Source organism: Somniosus microcephalus, chromosome 6 (assembly GCF_052327205.1).
Source record: "Somniosus microcephalus isolate GS21.2 chromosome 6, FLI_Smic_1.0, whole genome shotgun sequence".
Taxonomy (NCBI): Eukaryota; Metazoa; Chordata; class Chondrichthyes; order Squaliformes; family Somniosidae; genus Somniosus; species Somniosus microcephalus.
In genome coordinates, this window is record NC_140992.1 from 246085436 (window position 1) to 246099884 (window position 14449).

General features: G+C 43.0%; 1 protein-coding gene across 1 annotated transcript in view; it reads right to left on the bottom strand.

The window, feature by feature from the left end:
* nfat5b (nuclear factor of activated T cells 5b) overlaps nt 1-14449 on the bottom strand; it is a 176600-nt gene that overhangs the window by 19407 nt on the left and 142744 nt on the right. Inside the window, exons 11-12 of the mRNA XM_085991713.1 lie at nt 7640-7791; nt 634-3175 (exon numbers count right to left, since the gene is read on the bottom strand). Of these exons, the coding sequence (XP_085847839.1) occupies nt 634-3175; nt 7640-7791 (2694 nt within the window). The remainder of the gene's footprint in view (nt 1-633; nt 3176-7639; nt 7792-14449) is intronic.

A 14449-nucleotide genomic window follows, 5' to 3' on the forward strand; every position in this document is an offset into this window, starting at 1 on the left:
TTAAACGCTGTTCTTAACAGTGCAAAAATGCATTTCAAAGTACCCGAGAATGTTACAGAAATAAGACTGGATTATAGTCCAATTTTTAAGTGTACAACTAATATACTGTTGACTAAACAATGGGTTTACATCATTGGTGGAGTATTAAGCCATACAGACCAGAAGGTCCCAGGTTCAATTTCTGATCTGTGCTGAGTTAGCCAGGGCAGCAACTGGGACGTGGGGGAAGAAATCAGCCAGGACTTCCCTGTTTGGAGAGTGTGAAGGCATGGATGTTGTGTAAGAACAGATCGAGCTTGGCTGTGATACCATCCACAAATAGCCCGCTGACGCTCACTCCCACATGAAGAATGGCCACTTGGAAGAGCTACCGGAGGGTATCCAGCACCTGCAGTACTATACCTCAGCAAGAGTCAGTGCCTTCAGGAGAGGAAGGGGAAAAATGGGAGAAAATAAAAAAAAAAAACAGGTTTAAAATGTTTCCTGAGTTTTATCTTTTGAAACCAGTCATATTAGTATGCAATAAAAATAACGTGGATTTGGGGGGAAAAATACATATTTTAAAATTTAAATTAGGCAGACAAATGGTCTTCACTCAATCAATAAAGTTGTTTATCCTTAAGTTACACTTACCATTTTGAATTCCAAACAAGTACAAGCCAGTCGATTGCTGAGCTGATGCGGATGTACTCTGAAGCTGATTCATACTTCCTTGTGGGTGAAAAAGTGTGCTTTGTTGCTGACCTGATACAGATGTGTTGGTCTGAAGGACAGGCACATTATTTTGAGGATTAAAAATAGTGGACTGCTGTATCTCTTGTTGATTCATATTGTTCTGTAATGCAGTGATAGAAGCTTGGGAAATGAACAGCGTGACCTGTTGATCTTGGGAACCTCCTGAACTTTGAACCAACTGCATTTGAGGTTGGCCATGAAAAACTGATGCTTGCTGCTGGTCTCCCTGAGGCGTCCCACTACTTTGAAGTGAAGAAACTGCAGTCTGATTTTGGAATTGCATGGATGATTGCGGTTCTTGATTAACTGACACCATATTAGGCTGAGTATGAAAAAGAGTTTGGTTCTGCTGCTCCTGGGAAGCCAAATTTGTATTCATTGGAGACATGGTATTCTGAGAGTTGAAAAGGATGTTCTGTTGTTGTTGTTCCTGGGAAGCCATGCTGCTATTTATTGGAGAAATGGTATTTTGAGAGTTAAAAAGAACATTCTGAGGTTGGTCTTGAGGTGAAGTGCTGTTGTGAAGTGTAGCTATTGAGTGTTGGGTCTGAAAGATTGATGCTTGTTGATTTTGCGGAGAAGTGTTAGCCGGGGAAGAGGACAAAGTGACCTGATGTTGAAAAAGGCTCTGCTGCTGTTGTTGATGTTGCTGCTCTTGAGAAATCATGGTATTCTGAATCTGAGACATTTGTGCCTGGGTCTGAAAGACATTCACAGACTGCTGCTCAGGATTTCCTGAACTCTGGAGTGTTGGAATCGAGCTCTGTGGTGAATAAAAGCTGATCCGTTGCTTTTCTTGTGACATGTTGTTATTTTGAAGTGAAGGCAAGGAGTTTGGAGAAAGAAAAAGAGTGCTTTGTTGCTGGTCTTGGGCAATTGAGGAGCCTTGAAGAACTGCCAATGAGTTTTGAGAATGAAACAATGCTGACTGTACTTGATCCTGGGAAGCAGCAGTGTTCTGATGTTGTAGGACAGTGCTCGGGCAGTGAAAAAGTCCAGACTGTGATTCTTGTGAATGGGCTGCACTTTGAACCTGATTTAGGGAATTCTGTTGATGGAACAGTTCAGATGATGGATGAGATTGCTGTAAGAAGTTTCCAGGTTGCATTGACATCATTTCCCCACTCTGCTGAAAAATCCCAGTTTGCTGTGAAGACCCACCAGCTTTGACATGCATCATCCCATCTGTATTAGAAAACAAAGTTACTTGTGGCCGATTGTCTCCACTCTGCTGCATCTGCACAATAGACTCAAACATATCGGTTTGTCTCTGGTTCGACTGCACGGAGGCCTCTTCCACAGTAACCATAGAGTTAGAGCACTGAAAGACACTTGAGGAAGAAGTCTGCTGCTGAGGATTCCCTGTGTTTTCATTTCCTGCAACAGTTGTAGCAGGTGAAAACAATCCACTGTGGGATATCTGATGTTGGTTTCCATCGCTGGACTGCAGACTAGACATAACATGAGTGGTTTGCTGAAAAATATCAGGTTGTTGGAGGTTTCCATTTAAAGAACCTCGGCCACTCATTACTTTAGAGGATTGATACAAGTCTGACTGGAGCTGCCCTGATCCAGGACAAATGTTCTGTTGCATTCCCATCAACATGCCTGTCGAGGACTCTAACACTTGTTGATTTGACAATGAATTCTCAGGTCCAGGGAGAACACTGTCAGATCTAGGGAGCGATGAGTTGTCTGAACTTGAGAACAGACTTTGAGTGAGATTGCTCTGCATAGTATTTACTTGGTGGAACAGCCCTGCATTCATCTGGTCTTGCACCTGTTCCACAGGTTGTTGCATCGTCTCCGGTGGGCCAGATCCAGTAAATAAGACAGAGGTCAACTGCTGCTGAGTAGCCTCCAAAGCCTGTTGAACAAGACTAACATTGCCACTTCTGCCATTGTCGGCACTTGTTTGAAAGTTTCCTGGTTGCATAGAGTGCAAAGCATTCTGCAACTGTGATACATTGCTGCTTGGTTGGAATATATTGGATGAATGCTCCTGTAGTGTCTGGGTCTGAGATTGTTGCTGTTGCTTCTGCTGCTGTTGTTGCTTCTGCTGCTGTTGTTGTTGCAGCGCAGACTCAGGCATTTGGGATAAGGATATCTTGGCTACACCAGACTGCAAAATTTCTCTTGGTTGTACCTCCCTTGAATCCAGCAATATGCTGGCATTGTGAAACTGGGTTGGTTGCTGAAGCAAACCTTCATTATTCTGGAGCTGGCTGGTACATTTCGATGCTTGAAAGGTACATGGCTGAGAAATGTCTTGTTTCTGTACTGTAGCCAGATCATCTGTGCTTGGAAACACATTTGGTTGAATTTGCTGGTGCTGCTCACTGTCTCCCCCTTGATGAGAGACAGATGCAGAGAATGGAGCCCCTGCTGTGACGTTTGAAGAGATTTCCAAAGATTGCTGTCCTGCTCCCATCTCTTGAGTCTTAACGGGGGAAAAAAAAACAAAAATACTAATTCAAAGCAATATTAAGATTATAGCCATGCCTTACACTTTTTACACTACTGCTAATTAAAAAAAATTGAAAGATCTTCATATTTTAAACTCTTGTAGCGTTGAACCAGCACTTGTAGCTTGGGTGTGGCACAAAGGTGTATAAAAGTAAACAATATCTGCTGACGCACAGCATGGTCTTAAACAAAGTGCACCTAAACAGAGTGTAAAAGTTGGGAATTTGGAGAGAGTGCAAAGGTGGTGCTGTTTTTTGCCTCCAATACTTGTAGTGCTTAGTGTTACAGGTAAATATTAAATTTAATCTACCTATAACTTAAACTAGATCAAGTAATTAGTTAAAAAACTAAACTAGAAGCTAAGTTAATTAATTAAAGTTTATATATTTAATTAAGTAAATAAAACAAGGTTATATAGGGATGGCAGTGTAGGTGGTGTTCCGCAACTGCAGCATGTGGGAGTTTGTGGAGAGCATCACGATCCCGGAAAACCACCTCTGCAGTAAGTGACTGCATCTCGAGGAACTGCAGCTCAGAGTTGTTAAGCTGGAGTTCGAGATGCAGAAATTGCATAGCATCAGGGAGGGAGAGAGTTATCTGGGCATTTTGATCCAGGAGGCAGTCACACCCCTTAGCTTAGGTAGTGGTACAGGTCTGGTTAGTGGTCAGGGACACATAATTAGGGCTCATGGGATTGGGGTAATATATTAGCATGGACTGAGGACTGGTTAATGGACAGAAACAGAGAGTAGGAATAAATGGGGCATTTTTGGGTTGGTAGGCTGTAACTAGTGGGGTACTACAAGGACCAGTGCTTGGGCCTCAGCTATTTACAATCTATATCAATGACTTAGATGAGGGGACTGAGTGCAATGTATCCAAGTTTGCTGACGTTACAAAGCTAGGTCAGAAAGTAGGTTGTGAGGAGGATGCAAGGAGGCTGCAAAGGGGTATAGACAGGTTAAGTGAGTGGACAAGAACATGACAGATGGAATATAATGTGGAGAAATGTGAAGTTATCCACTTTGGTAGGAAAAATAGAAAAGCAGAATATTTTTTAAATGGTGAGAGATTGGGAAATGTTTGCATTCAGAGGGACCCGGGAGTCCTTGTACACAAATCACTGAAAGTTAACTTGCAGGTACAGCAAGCAATTAGGAAAGCAAATGGTATGTTTGCCTTTATTGTAAGAAATAGCTGTTAGATTCAAAGATGGGTTTTAATTCTTAGAACAGAGACTGACAACATGCAGCCGGGAACAGAGAGCAGAAATGCCAGCAAGGTCAAATATCAAGCATCAAAAGACAAATAGAAGTGATAAGGGAATCGTAAAATGCAAAACACAGGGTGGGGGATAATAGACAAAAATGGAGCCGAAAAGTCATAAAATGTCCTTAAAGAAACATAACAAAACATTCCTCAGAAAGATAAGAGGGAGGCTTGTCAGTCATGCAGAAAGGAATGGCGAGGGATGCCTTCCCGCTTCACAATTGGACAATAGGATGGGGGATCAAATGATTGACACCAGGTGATTACCAGCCCACTGAAATAACTATAAATATAGACGACCGAGAGAGGAAATCAGGCAGTTAGGGGCGAAGGCTTCCCCGAGGTGGCTACGGCCTAACACCTTGGTCAAGTTTAGCCTCTGAGGTGGATGATGGCCTAACACCTCCAACAGCTTGAGAGATGACCCAACGGAAGTGACCGCTGCAGCAGACTGCAGGAATCCACCCAATCCGAGACCACCGTACTGCCTCCCCGTCCGTCCGGTCATGGCATTCCGATTCGGGAGTCGTAGATCGCTCTCTATTGTCACGGGTTGTATGTCTATTATACTCAGCTTAAACCATATGTAATATCTGATTATGCTTTAAAACTGTAGCTCTTTAATAAAAGCCTTGCAACTTCTAAAACCCTTTTGGGTAATCTGTGTGTGGCCTGTGCTCCTAATCTTACAGTGGTGTCAGAAGTGGGATCACAGAGTTAGGAGTTGTAAGGTTCCGGTCGTTGCTTAGACTGATCGTTGCTTAGACTGAGTATAGTGTTTTATTCTCTCTGAAAGAAGGGAGTGGTAAAGAGCTTGTGAAAGGTAAAACCAGAAATACAATGGCGTTGGCATATCACCGGGAACAGTTGATAGATAGCCTGAAGGAGGTAAAGCATAAAGTGCAGGAGAGAGAGGGAGAGATAAAGAAGGAAAAAGATCTAATTTGCAGGCTAACCAATCTGAAAACTCAGCAAAGGAAGGGAAAAAACAGGGATTTGGAAAGCCAGGAAATGCTGCTGAGACACCGATTTAAAAAGAGAAACAAAAGAGAAATTTAAAGCTTTACCGAAATGGAAGTTATTAACATCTGTGCCGAGACAAATAAAACACAAGATTTGCTGAGTGAAAGGAACCTTAAAAATGCTGGAATTTCAGTTTGCATGAAAATGTGTGTTAAAGTGTGAATGTTTTCCTGACTATGAATGTTTAAGAAGTTACAGTATTTCTTTTGTCTGAAAAGTCTGTCTTAAAAAAAATGTCTGTTATGTGTGTTTTAGCTCCTCCCACTTCTGTGTTAAAAGCATTTTAACACTTTTTTCTTGCTTGGATTTTGGAAGTTTTAAGAATGTGCGAATAAGATTGTGCCCCAAGAATTGGAAAAAAAACTTTGAACTACAATTTAAGTTAAGCTGGTGTGTAAAAACTGAGAAGAGCAACAAAAAGTTTGTTTAACAAAAGATTAAGTATCAGTCTAACATTTAACCTTGGAGTCGCGGTTGCTATGGTGAAATCTTCCAAAGCAGTTTGATTTGATTTGCTTAAATGTAAAAAACTAATTTTTCTCCAGTTATATTCAATGTTTTTACAGTATTTTGGAAAGGCATCTGAAGAAAGGACAATTAGAAATATGATGTAATTTACTGGTTCTGCAAGCATGTGCTAGTTTGTTTTGTTTTATCTGTTCTGTTCGTGTTTAGTTAAAGTGTGAAAACACAACTGTCTTTTTCGATCGGGAAAGTTTTTTTAAATTTACGTGAAGTGACACAATTGCGTGCGCCTGACAATGTTTCACTCCACCTTCTTAAAAACCTGCAAAGGAGTTAACCCTTTCCACTGACAGCTGTTTAAGTTCACCAAGCAACAACTTTAGTATGAAATTTAAAGATATTGGACATTATTAAATATAAGTTTCTTAATTTTAAGTTAATATTTCCCCACAGTGACAGAAGGAAAATTATGATTTGATAAATTAACCCCATGGGCTCTAAGCAGAGTCACAATGGATTATCTTTTTTCTTTTGTTATATGGAAGTTATCTTGTAAACTAATTGTAGCACTTCTGTCCCTAATGTTAAAACACTGTGTAAGCCACCTAGCCTATTACAAAAGGATTGGAGTATAAGCGTTAAGAAGTCTTACTGCAATTGTATAGGGCCTTGGCGAGACCACACCTGGAGAACTGAGTAGAGTCTTGGTCTCCTTACCTAAGGAAGGATATACTTGCCTTAGAGGGAGTGCAACAAAGGTTTACTGGACTGATTCCTGGGATGGGGTGATTGTCCGATGAGGAGACTAGGCTTATATTCCCTAGAATTTAGAAGAATGAGATGTGATCTCATTGAAACATATAAAATTCTTACAGGACTTGACAGGATAGATGCTGGGAGGATGTTTCCCCTGGCTGGGGAGTTTAGAACTAGGGGTCACAGTCTCAGATTAAGAGGTTGGACATTTAGGACTGAGATAAGGAGAAATTTCTTCACTCAAAGGGTTGTGAATCTTTGGGATTCTCTACCCCAGAGGGCTGTGAATGCTCAGTCGTTGAGTATATTCAAGACAGAGATCTAATTGGATATTGAGGGAATCAAGGGATATGGGGATAGTGCGGGAAGGTGGAGTTGAGGTAGATGTGCCATGATCTTATTGAATGGTGGAGCAGGCTCAAAGGGCCGAATAGCCTACACCTGCACCTATTTCTTATGTTGATAGTTTGGAACACACTGCAACTGGTGGTAATTGTGTAATGTCAGAAGGCAAAATGTATACTAGGCAAAACCAGATGTCAACATTAACCAACGTTAAGGACAAAAGGCTGGTTGAGCATTTTAACCACACAATGACAGATCTTGATACAAAAATAATAACACATTTCCAAAATTTGAAGCTAATGTTGATAGCTACACAAATATCAAAAGTTTAGAAAAACATAAGATGACATGAAAATTACTGAAGATTGTACAAATCATAACATGAATACACACAAGGTGGCAAAATTAACAGTGAAGAAACTAGTAACATATAAGCTGCTACTAATGACTGAGGAAGAGAGAACAGAGATATGCTTCCAGAACAAGGCATTATATACAACAGGGATGTAGAAGTACCATGTAGCTTTTTTTGCTCAATAAAGTATTAAAAAAAAATATGCCTGTTGAAAAAAATTAGTACTTTAAAGACTGTAGATGGTGTGTGATTCGATATCACGTCCATTGGAATTGTCTCCTCATTCTTTATCACAACTGATGGTAGAAGGGGTGATATCAAGGCACTGGGGAGATTTGCTTCATCCAGGTTACAGCCTGTGACTTTCATTGCTGCAGCTATGAAAAAGAAGGAATAATTAGTCATACTTCAGCTATGATAACCCCCTCCTGACCAAAGCTAAAAAAATACGTGCACAAAAGGAAAAAAGAACAAACATGTTTCTAACATCATGTACTGCATTCATTTTATTGATACTAAATCATCCTTTAATTTCCTGTGCATACTCTGAAAGTAAACATTTAACCCACGTATCAGAAACAAATTTACTGTTGGGTATAGTGGTGATATTGCTACCATCATCTTTGCTAACACTATTGAGGTTAATATGATTTCAATCTAGTACATACTCCTTTGAATGCATTTGTAAAGATTATCAGTGAGCCAAATCTAGTGATTTTTTAGCATGATCCCAAGCAAGCTCCTTTCAGTATTATAGCCACCTCAACTTCAGATTAATTCTTCCCCAGAATCGCACCCTAACCCTAAAGTAGATATGCACCAATCCTCTGTCATCCTTCAGTAGTTAGAACTTCCCAATTGAAAAATCAACAACTTTCATTTATATGGCATCTTTAATTTAGAAAACATGCCAGGCATTTCAAAGTGTGGCTAAAAGACAGATTTTGAGCAGGTGGAGAGATAAGTAGCAAGGAGGGAGTTCTAGAGAGTAGGATCAAGGTGGCAGAAAGCTATACCACCGATTGTGGAGCAGAGGGAGGAGGGATGCATGAGGGCACAGGCTGGGATAGATTACAGAGCTAAGACAGGCTGAGGCTGTGGTGATCTCCTGAATGATACCTGCTTTGCTGCTTTCCATTTGCTTCCCATGGCCGCTGCCTCCACACATCCTTCAGAACTTCTCTGTCACCCTTCCCTGTACTGGGTTGGACAGGTTTCTCCTACTGCTGCTCCCGATCTTGTGTGCTCCTCACCTCTCTAGAGCCATTCCTCAGAGCAGCTTCATTATCTGCACTGAACCTGTGGATTTACCTTTCACCCTCCCCGGCTCCCTAGACTTCACTGGCATTCATCCTCGGTCCTCTGCTGATATACCGGATCCACTGGTGCATACCTACTAACACCTGAGGCCACTGCACCTCCACTGGACCCCTGGATCAACCTCTGCTGGCTCAAGGTAGACTCTCTGCTCCTCCTGACTCTGTTTTCGCTGAACAACCTCCAGCAACGTGCCCACTGATACTCTGCCCCTTGAACAGCTCCAGGGTCACTCCCTCTCCATAAGTGTCTTCGAACCTGGACACTAGGGCCGCGAATTTGCCGGCACTCACAGGGCGGGTTTGGAGGCGGGTCCGCTGTCAAAATAGCAAAGATTGACAGCGGGTAGGAAACCCGCTGTCAACCTGCCTCCACGCGAGTCTCCCAGGTGTCGGGTCAGTCAGCGGAGAACTGACCCGACTCCAAGCAGCGGGGGATACAATTGAGCTTGTTAAATGGCTTGTTAAGAGTCAATTTAATACTATTTTAAGGCTTCCTTCCAATTTTACGTTCTCCCCTACGGGTTACCCGCTGTTCGGGAACATGCCAGCTCAACCTGCCGTGTTTTGAGTCTGCTCTGATGTTTCTGATAAGCGGACAGCTGCAGAAGTGCTGTAAAGGATGCCATGTTGCATATGGTGAGTTTCAGAGAGCAGAAAATGTTGGTTACTGCATTTTTAATACATATAGAAATTTCTTTAGCTTGCAAGTTTTTTTTTTTTTTTTAGAGCCAACTGTATATCCAGTGCCACCTCATCGGGAGAAACCATCTCACCATTGATAGATTGCTTCTGTCATCTCACCCGCAGCTGCCATCTATTGCAGCAACATCAGTGCCCTTGAAAAAATCAGACCTTGGTCCTCCAAATCCTTCCACGATCAGCCCCAACACCAACATCACCAGGCACACCAACAACATCACCAACCTTCTCCGCCATCACCTGATGCTGCACAGGACACAGGGCATCAGCCCCTGACAACATTGCTGCCCAGGAAGCCAGCGATGGCATCACCATGGCCAGATTTACTTCACTTGACGCTGTTAACCCTGGCTACCACATGATGCACCAGGTTGACAACATCCCACACCAGCACCGTGAAGCATCCCTTTAATGTCCAGTACAAGCCATTCCATGCACACTCATCACTATAGCCGGGGGTGGGGGGGGGGGGGGGTGGGGAGAGTTATGTCTGAACATTCACTGGAACTCAGTAAGACACTTCTCAAGGTGTGCTCAGATCTGTCCAATAAGGGGCAGTGTTGTAAAAATAGATAAAATAAAGTGCCTACCCTTGTGTGTTGTTAGTTGGTATGCTTGCAGTAGGATGAGGGTGAGTGTGAGGGATGGCCAGTGAGATGGGGAAGTGAAAAAGTAGATAGAGAGGGTTGAGTGGAGGTGCAAGGTAAGTTGTTGTGAGTAAGGATGTGCAGGAGTAGGGTAGGGAAGGCAGAGTGATAGGAATGTGTTGAGTGGCACAGCAGGGTGAGTATGAGTGTGTCTTTGCAGTAACGTTCGTGATCCACTGAGATCATTGAAAGGTCGGCGCCACTGCAGCCAGGGACCCCTGACAACATCCCTGCTTTAGCCCTCCTGCGCATGTGCAACCAGGCTGCGTAGGTGTCCTGGGGAAGTCTCTTCCGCCCTTGGAAAGGACGAGAACCTTCCTGCGTACTGTGACTCCCTCCATAAGCATATGGAGGGAGTCATTGGAGAGCCTGGGTTCAAGCGTCCACCTTTGTGCAGTGCTCGTCAGTGTTTGCAGCACCTCAATGCTGTCAAACACTGACAGAACAACTGTCAAACTCCATGTGGATGTGGTCCCTTTAAGGAAACCGGCTGATGACGCGTCATCAAATGATGTCATCAGACCCGCTTCCTCTTAATTGCTCGGGAAGCCCGCAGGGCGGGCTTAACAAGGCCAATCAAGGGAAAATCCCGTTTACAGAGCAGCTGCAGCCAGCTTTGTGACTGGAACCCGGAAACCAGCTCTCCCACCACTATCCCGCCTCCGCTAGAAAATTTGCGGCCTAGCTCTTTGATGCTCCAAGCAGACTCCACCCTGTCTGCAAGTTAACTTCATTCCATTACTGGATTTCAGACTTTAACTTAGGACTCTCACATAAAGTCTTCTCTGTCCCCTGAATAAGCATAAACTGGAAGAAGTTTGTAGAAAGAATTGCTTGTCAGGAAAATTACTCTTCCTGAGATGTAAACAAGAGTATAAATATCAGGAAGTAACAAAAGATGGCACGCTGAAGAGAAGGTGATCAGGAAGGGACAAAACACTGGAACAGAAGGACTGGGACATTGTTCAGGCGTGCAGCCCTAGATTGCGCTTGGCAGGGCAGTGTTGAAGGCCAAGTAAGAATAATACTGTATTATGAATTGTAGAAACAATAAATAAACTAAGTAAAGGATTTAAATCAAATATGTATGGTTCCTTAATCCCTCTGCTTCTGAGTCTAATAAATATAATAATCGTTGACACGGGTTAAACAGCTGGGTCTGTACTATATGGCCATAAGTAATACAACAATTGGCACCCAGATGGAACTCAGATAAAGTGTCCAAAAATTAATGAGTTAAAGGAATTTTTATTTATCAGAAAAGCCGAGGACCTGGGACTTTAAAAATAGTGACCGACTCAGGAGAGTGCGAGTGTATGCGATGCCTTAGTCCAGTTAGAGTGGGATTGTATTGGTTGCAGTTCAGGAAAACTGGAATAATTGATAAAATAACGAGTTCTAAGAAAAAAAAGGTTGAATTAAATAAAATTTGATATATCAGACAAGTTTAGCTTTAGTCCTGGACAATGTTCCCTCTAATTCATTTTCCCTGCGCAGGCCCTTTAAATTTGCTGCACGGCCACATGCACGGGACCTCTACCAGCGGCAGGAGCTGGTGAGCGGCCTGCACGGGACCTCTACCAGCGGCAGGAGCTGGTGAGCGGCCTGCACGGGACCTCGCAATCAGTGCTAGGCAGAACATTGGTCTTGGATGAGCCAAAATTTTCTCCAACTGAACATTGGGAAAACCAAACCCATTGGGGTTGATTTTCAGTGTGCCGTGAGGCGAGCTTTTAGGCGTGCGGGGGGCTAAAATCCTGAATTCGGGGGCCCCGACACCATCCCGCCCAAAACCCGCCTCCATGTAAGTTTCAAAGGAGGCGGGTACCCGCCCCGCACTGGGACCCGCCGACTCGAGGCGGGAAGGGATTAATGCCAATTAACTGATAGTTAACAGGCAGTTTTTAGCCTAATCCCTATTTTGAAGGTTGTCGTGTGGGATTCCCGACGGCTCCAAACCATGCCAAGTTAGAGGAATCGGGCCGTCGGGTTGAAGGACTTGGAGGGGTCGAGATGTCGGTGTTCAGGTGAGTGATGTGTGCATGAGTGCAAAGGTAAGTGTGTTTGGTGTGTCTAAAGCGTGTAAAGAAGTTTAAATTACCTGTACTTACCTTTTTAGCCTTCCTTCCTCTAGGCTTCGGGAGTCCATCATTCAGCCAGCACAGAAAGCAGAATGGCCGCGAACTGTCAAAAGTGACAGCCTGCAGCTTTCAGTGCCGGCGAGATTTCTAACTGAGTCTGCGTAGAAGGACTCAGGTTAGAAGTAAGACTGTCAGTGTTTGACAGCTTCAAGCAGCTGTGAAACACTGATATTTCATCTGTCAAAAGTCTTGACAGATGAAATTTCAGTCTGTGACGTCACCTGTTGCCGGGTGGCCCTTAATTGGCCTGCTGAGCCCGCTGGGTGGGCTCAACAAGGTCAATCAAGTGAAAATCGCGTGGATTGGCCACATCTCGATGGAGGTGGGACTACAACCTGAAAGTTGTAGTCCCGCCTCCTTCCCAACTTCTGAATGAAAATCCAGCCCATTGTCTTTGGCCATCACTAGGGAACAACTCTTGTTCCCTAGGCACCGATTGCATCCCCCTCCCTGGCCACTGTCTCAGACTGAACCAGACTGTTTCTAATCTTGGCGTCCTATTTGATGCTGAGATGAGCTTATGACCTCATATCCTCTCCATCACCAAGACTGCCTACTTCCACCTCCATAATATTGCCAATCTCCTCCCTGCCTCAGCCCATCTGCTGCTGAATCCCTCATCCATGCTTTCATTACCTCCAAACTAGACTAATGCAATGCTCGCCCTGGCCGGCCTCCTATCTTCCACCCTATATACACTTGAGCTCATCCAAAACTCTGCTACTCGTATCCTAACTCTACCACTACAAGGTTGAGCAGATCGAAGTATAAGACTCCCAAAATACCTCACGTATGAGGGGTTGTTGGTTGGAAGGTGTAATCTATCAAAATAAGTATGCAATTCATCTGAAAACGGCCATCAAGGAGATTAATGAATGGGTGCCATACTAATTGGGTAAAGCTTATAATGTTGTAAAGGGGATTCAGGAAAGTAAATATATGGAGTGTAAGCATTTGGAGATAAGGTAATGCTAAAATGTTTTCAATGTCCCAATGATTTTTCTCCCGAGTTGCTCACAGCAGTATCCTGGAGATTAATTTTTAATTCTTGGAGACTCCAGGACAATTCTAGAGGGTTGGCAACCATCTAGACAATAGTTCCTGTTGTGTAACATTATCAGGCAATAGTCTGTCCTATTTCCTGTTGATTACATTGAGAAAGTAATATTAGCTGACCTACATTGGCAGGCAATTAGTTTCTATATGCATCATGGCTTTCCAGGTAATCACAGATGGTATTCTAGCTCAAGGGAATAATAATAACTACACTGTAGTATGAATTTTCAGTTAAGATACCGAGAGTAAAGCCTCTTAAAGGGTTCAACCCCATAATAAACCAAGAAAACTATTCTTTTGACCAGGATACGCTTGTTCATTGATTGAAATACGGCAGAAGGTTCAGACAGATTTTACTAAAACGTTAACTTTGAAGACGATTTAAAGCAGCGGGTGTCCAATGGACCATGGAACACTGAGGGTTAAATATACAGTTAAAATCCATGTTCCTATTAATTAGCATACATCTTAAGTTGCTTATACTAACAGACCTTTATGTACGAATGAGGCAACAGCGCTAAAAACAGCCCCAACATAGAAACATAGGAATTGCTAGATGAAGAAAGACCACGGCCCATCTAGTTCACCTTCTACCATCCTGGTAGTTGCATGATACAATGATAATGGAGTTGTTGACTAATCATAGCAATCAATCTCGATCAACTAGTCTACAACAGACCCAGACATGACACAAGGAAAATCCTAGTGGTGGGAAGCTTTGGGAACCATAGGTCCAAAGTTACCTGTTCCGCCTAAGCATGCTACACTTATCATATGTCATTCTCAAATTACTCATATAGTGTATCCCAAAATATAATTTTCTGAAAGAATTCTATCTTTCCAAACCTCTAGGCCCACAAAATTCAAACAGGACACATCAGATTTTAAGAAATACAAGTGCAAATAGGATAGAGTTGCCTGGATTGCCAGCTGCAGGTTAGACATTCCTGATTTAAAGTATGCAGCTAGTGACCTTTTTGTGACACAGGGCCATATTTTAGTGTTTCCTGATTTACTTCCTGAGTTATTAAAGCCAAGTTGCATGATTTGCTAGTTATGGCTGTTGTAAATGGAAGTTTTATCTTTATTTTTCTTGTTATTCTTCCTCCCAGCACCACCACACACTAAGCTGACAGGATGCCCTGTTTCAAGGACTCTGTTGGTGCTATTTCA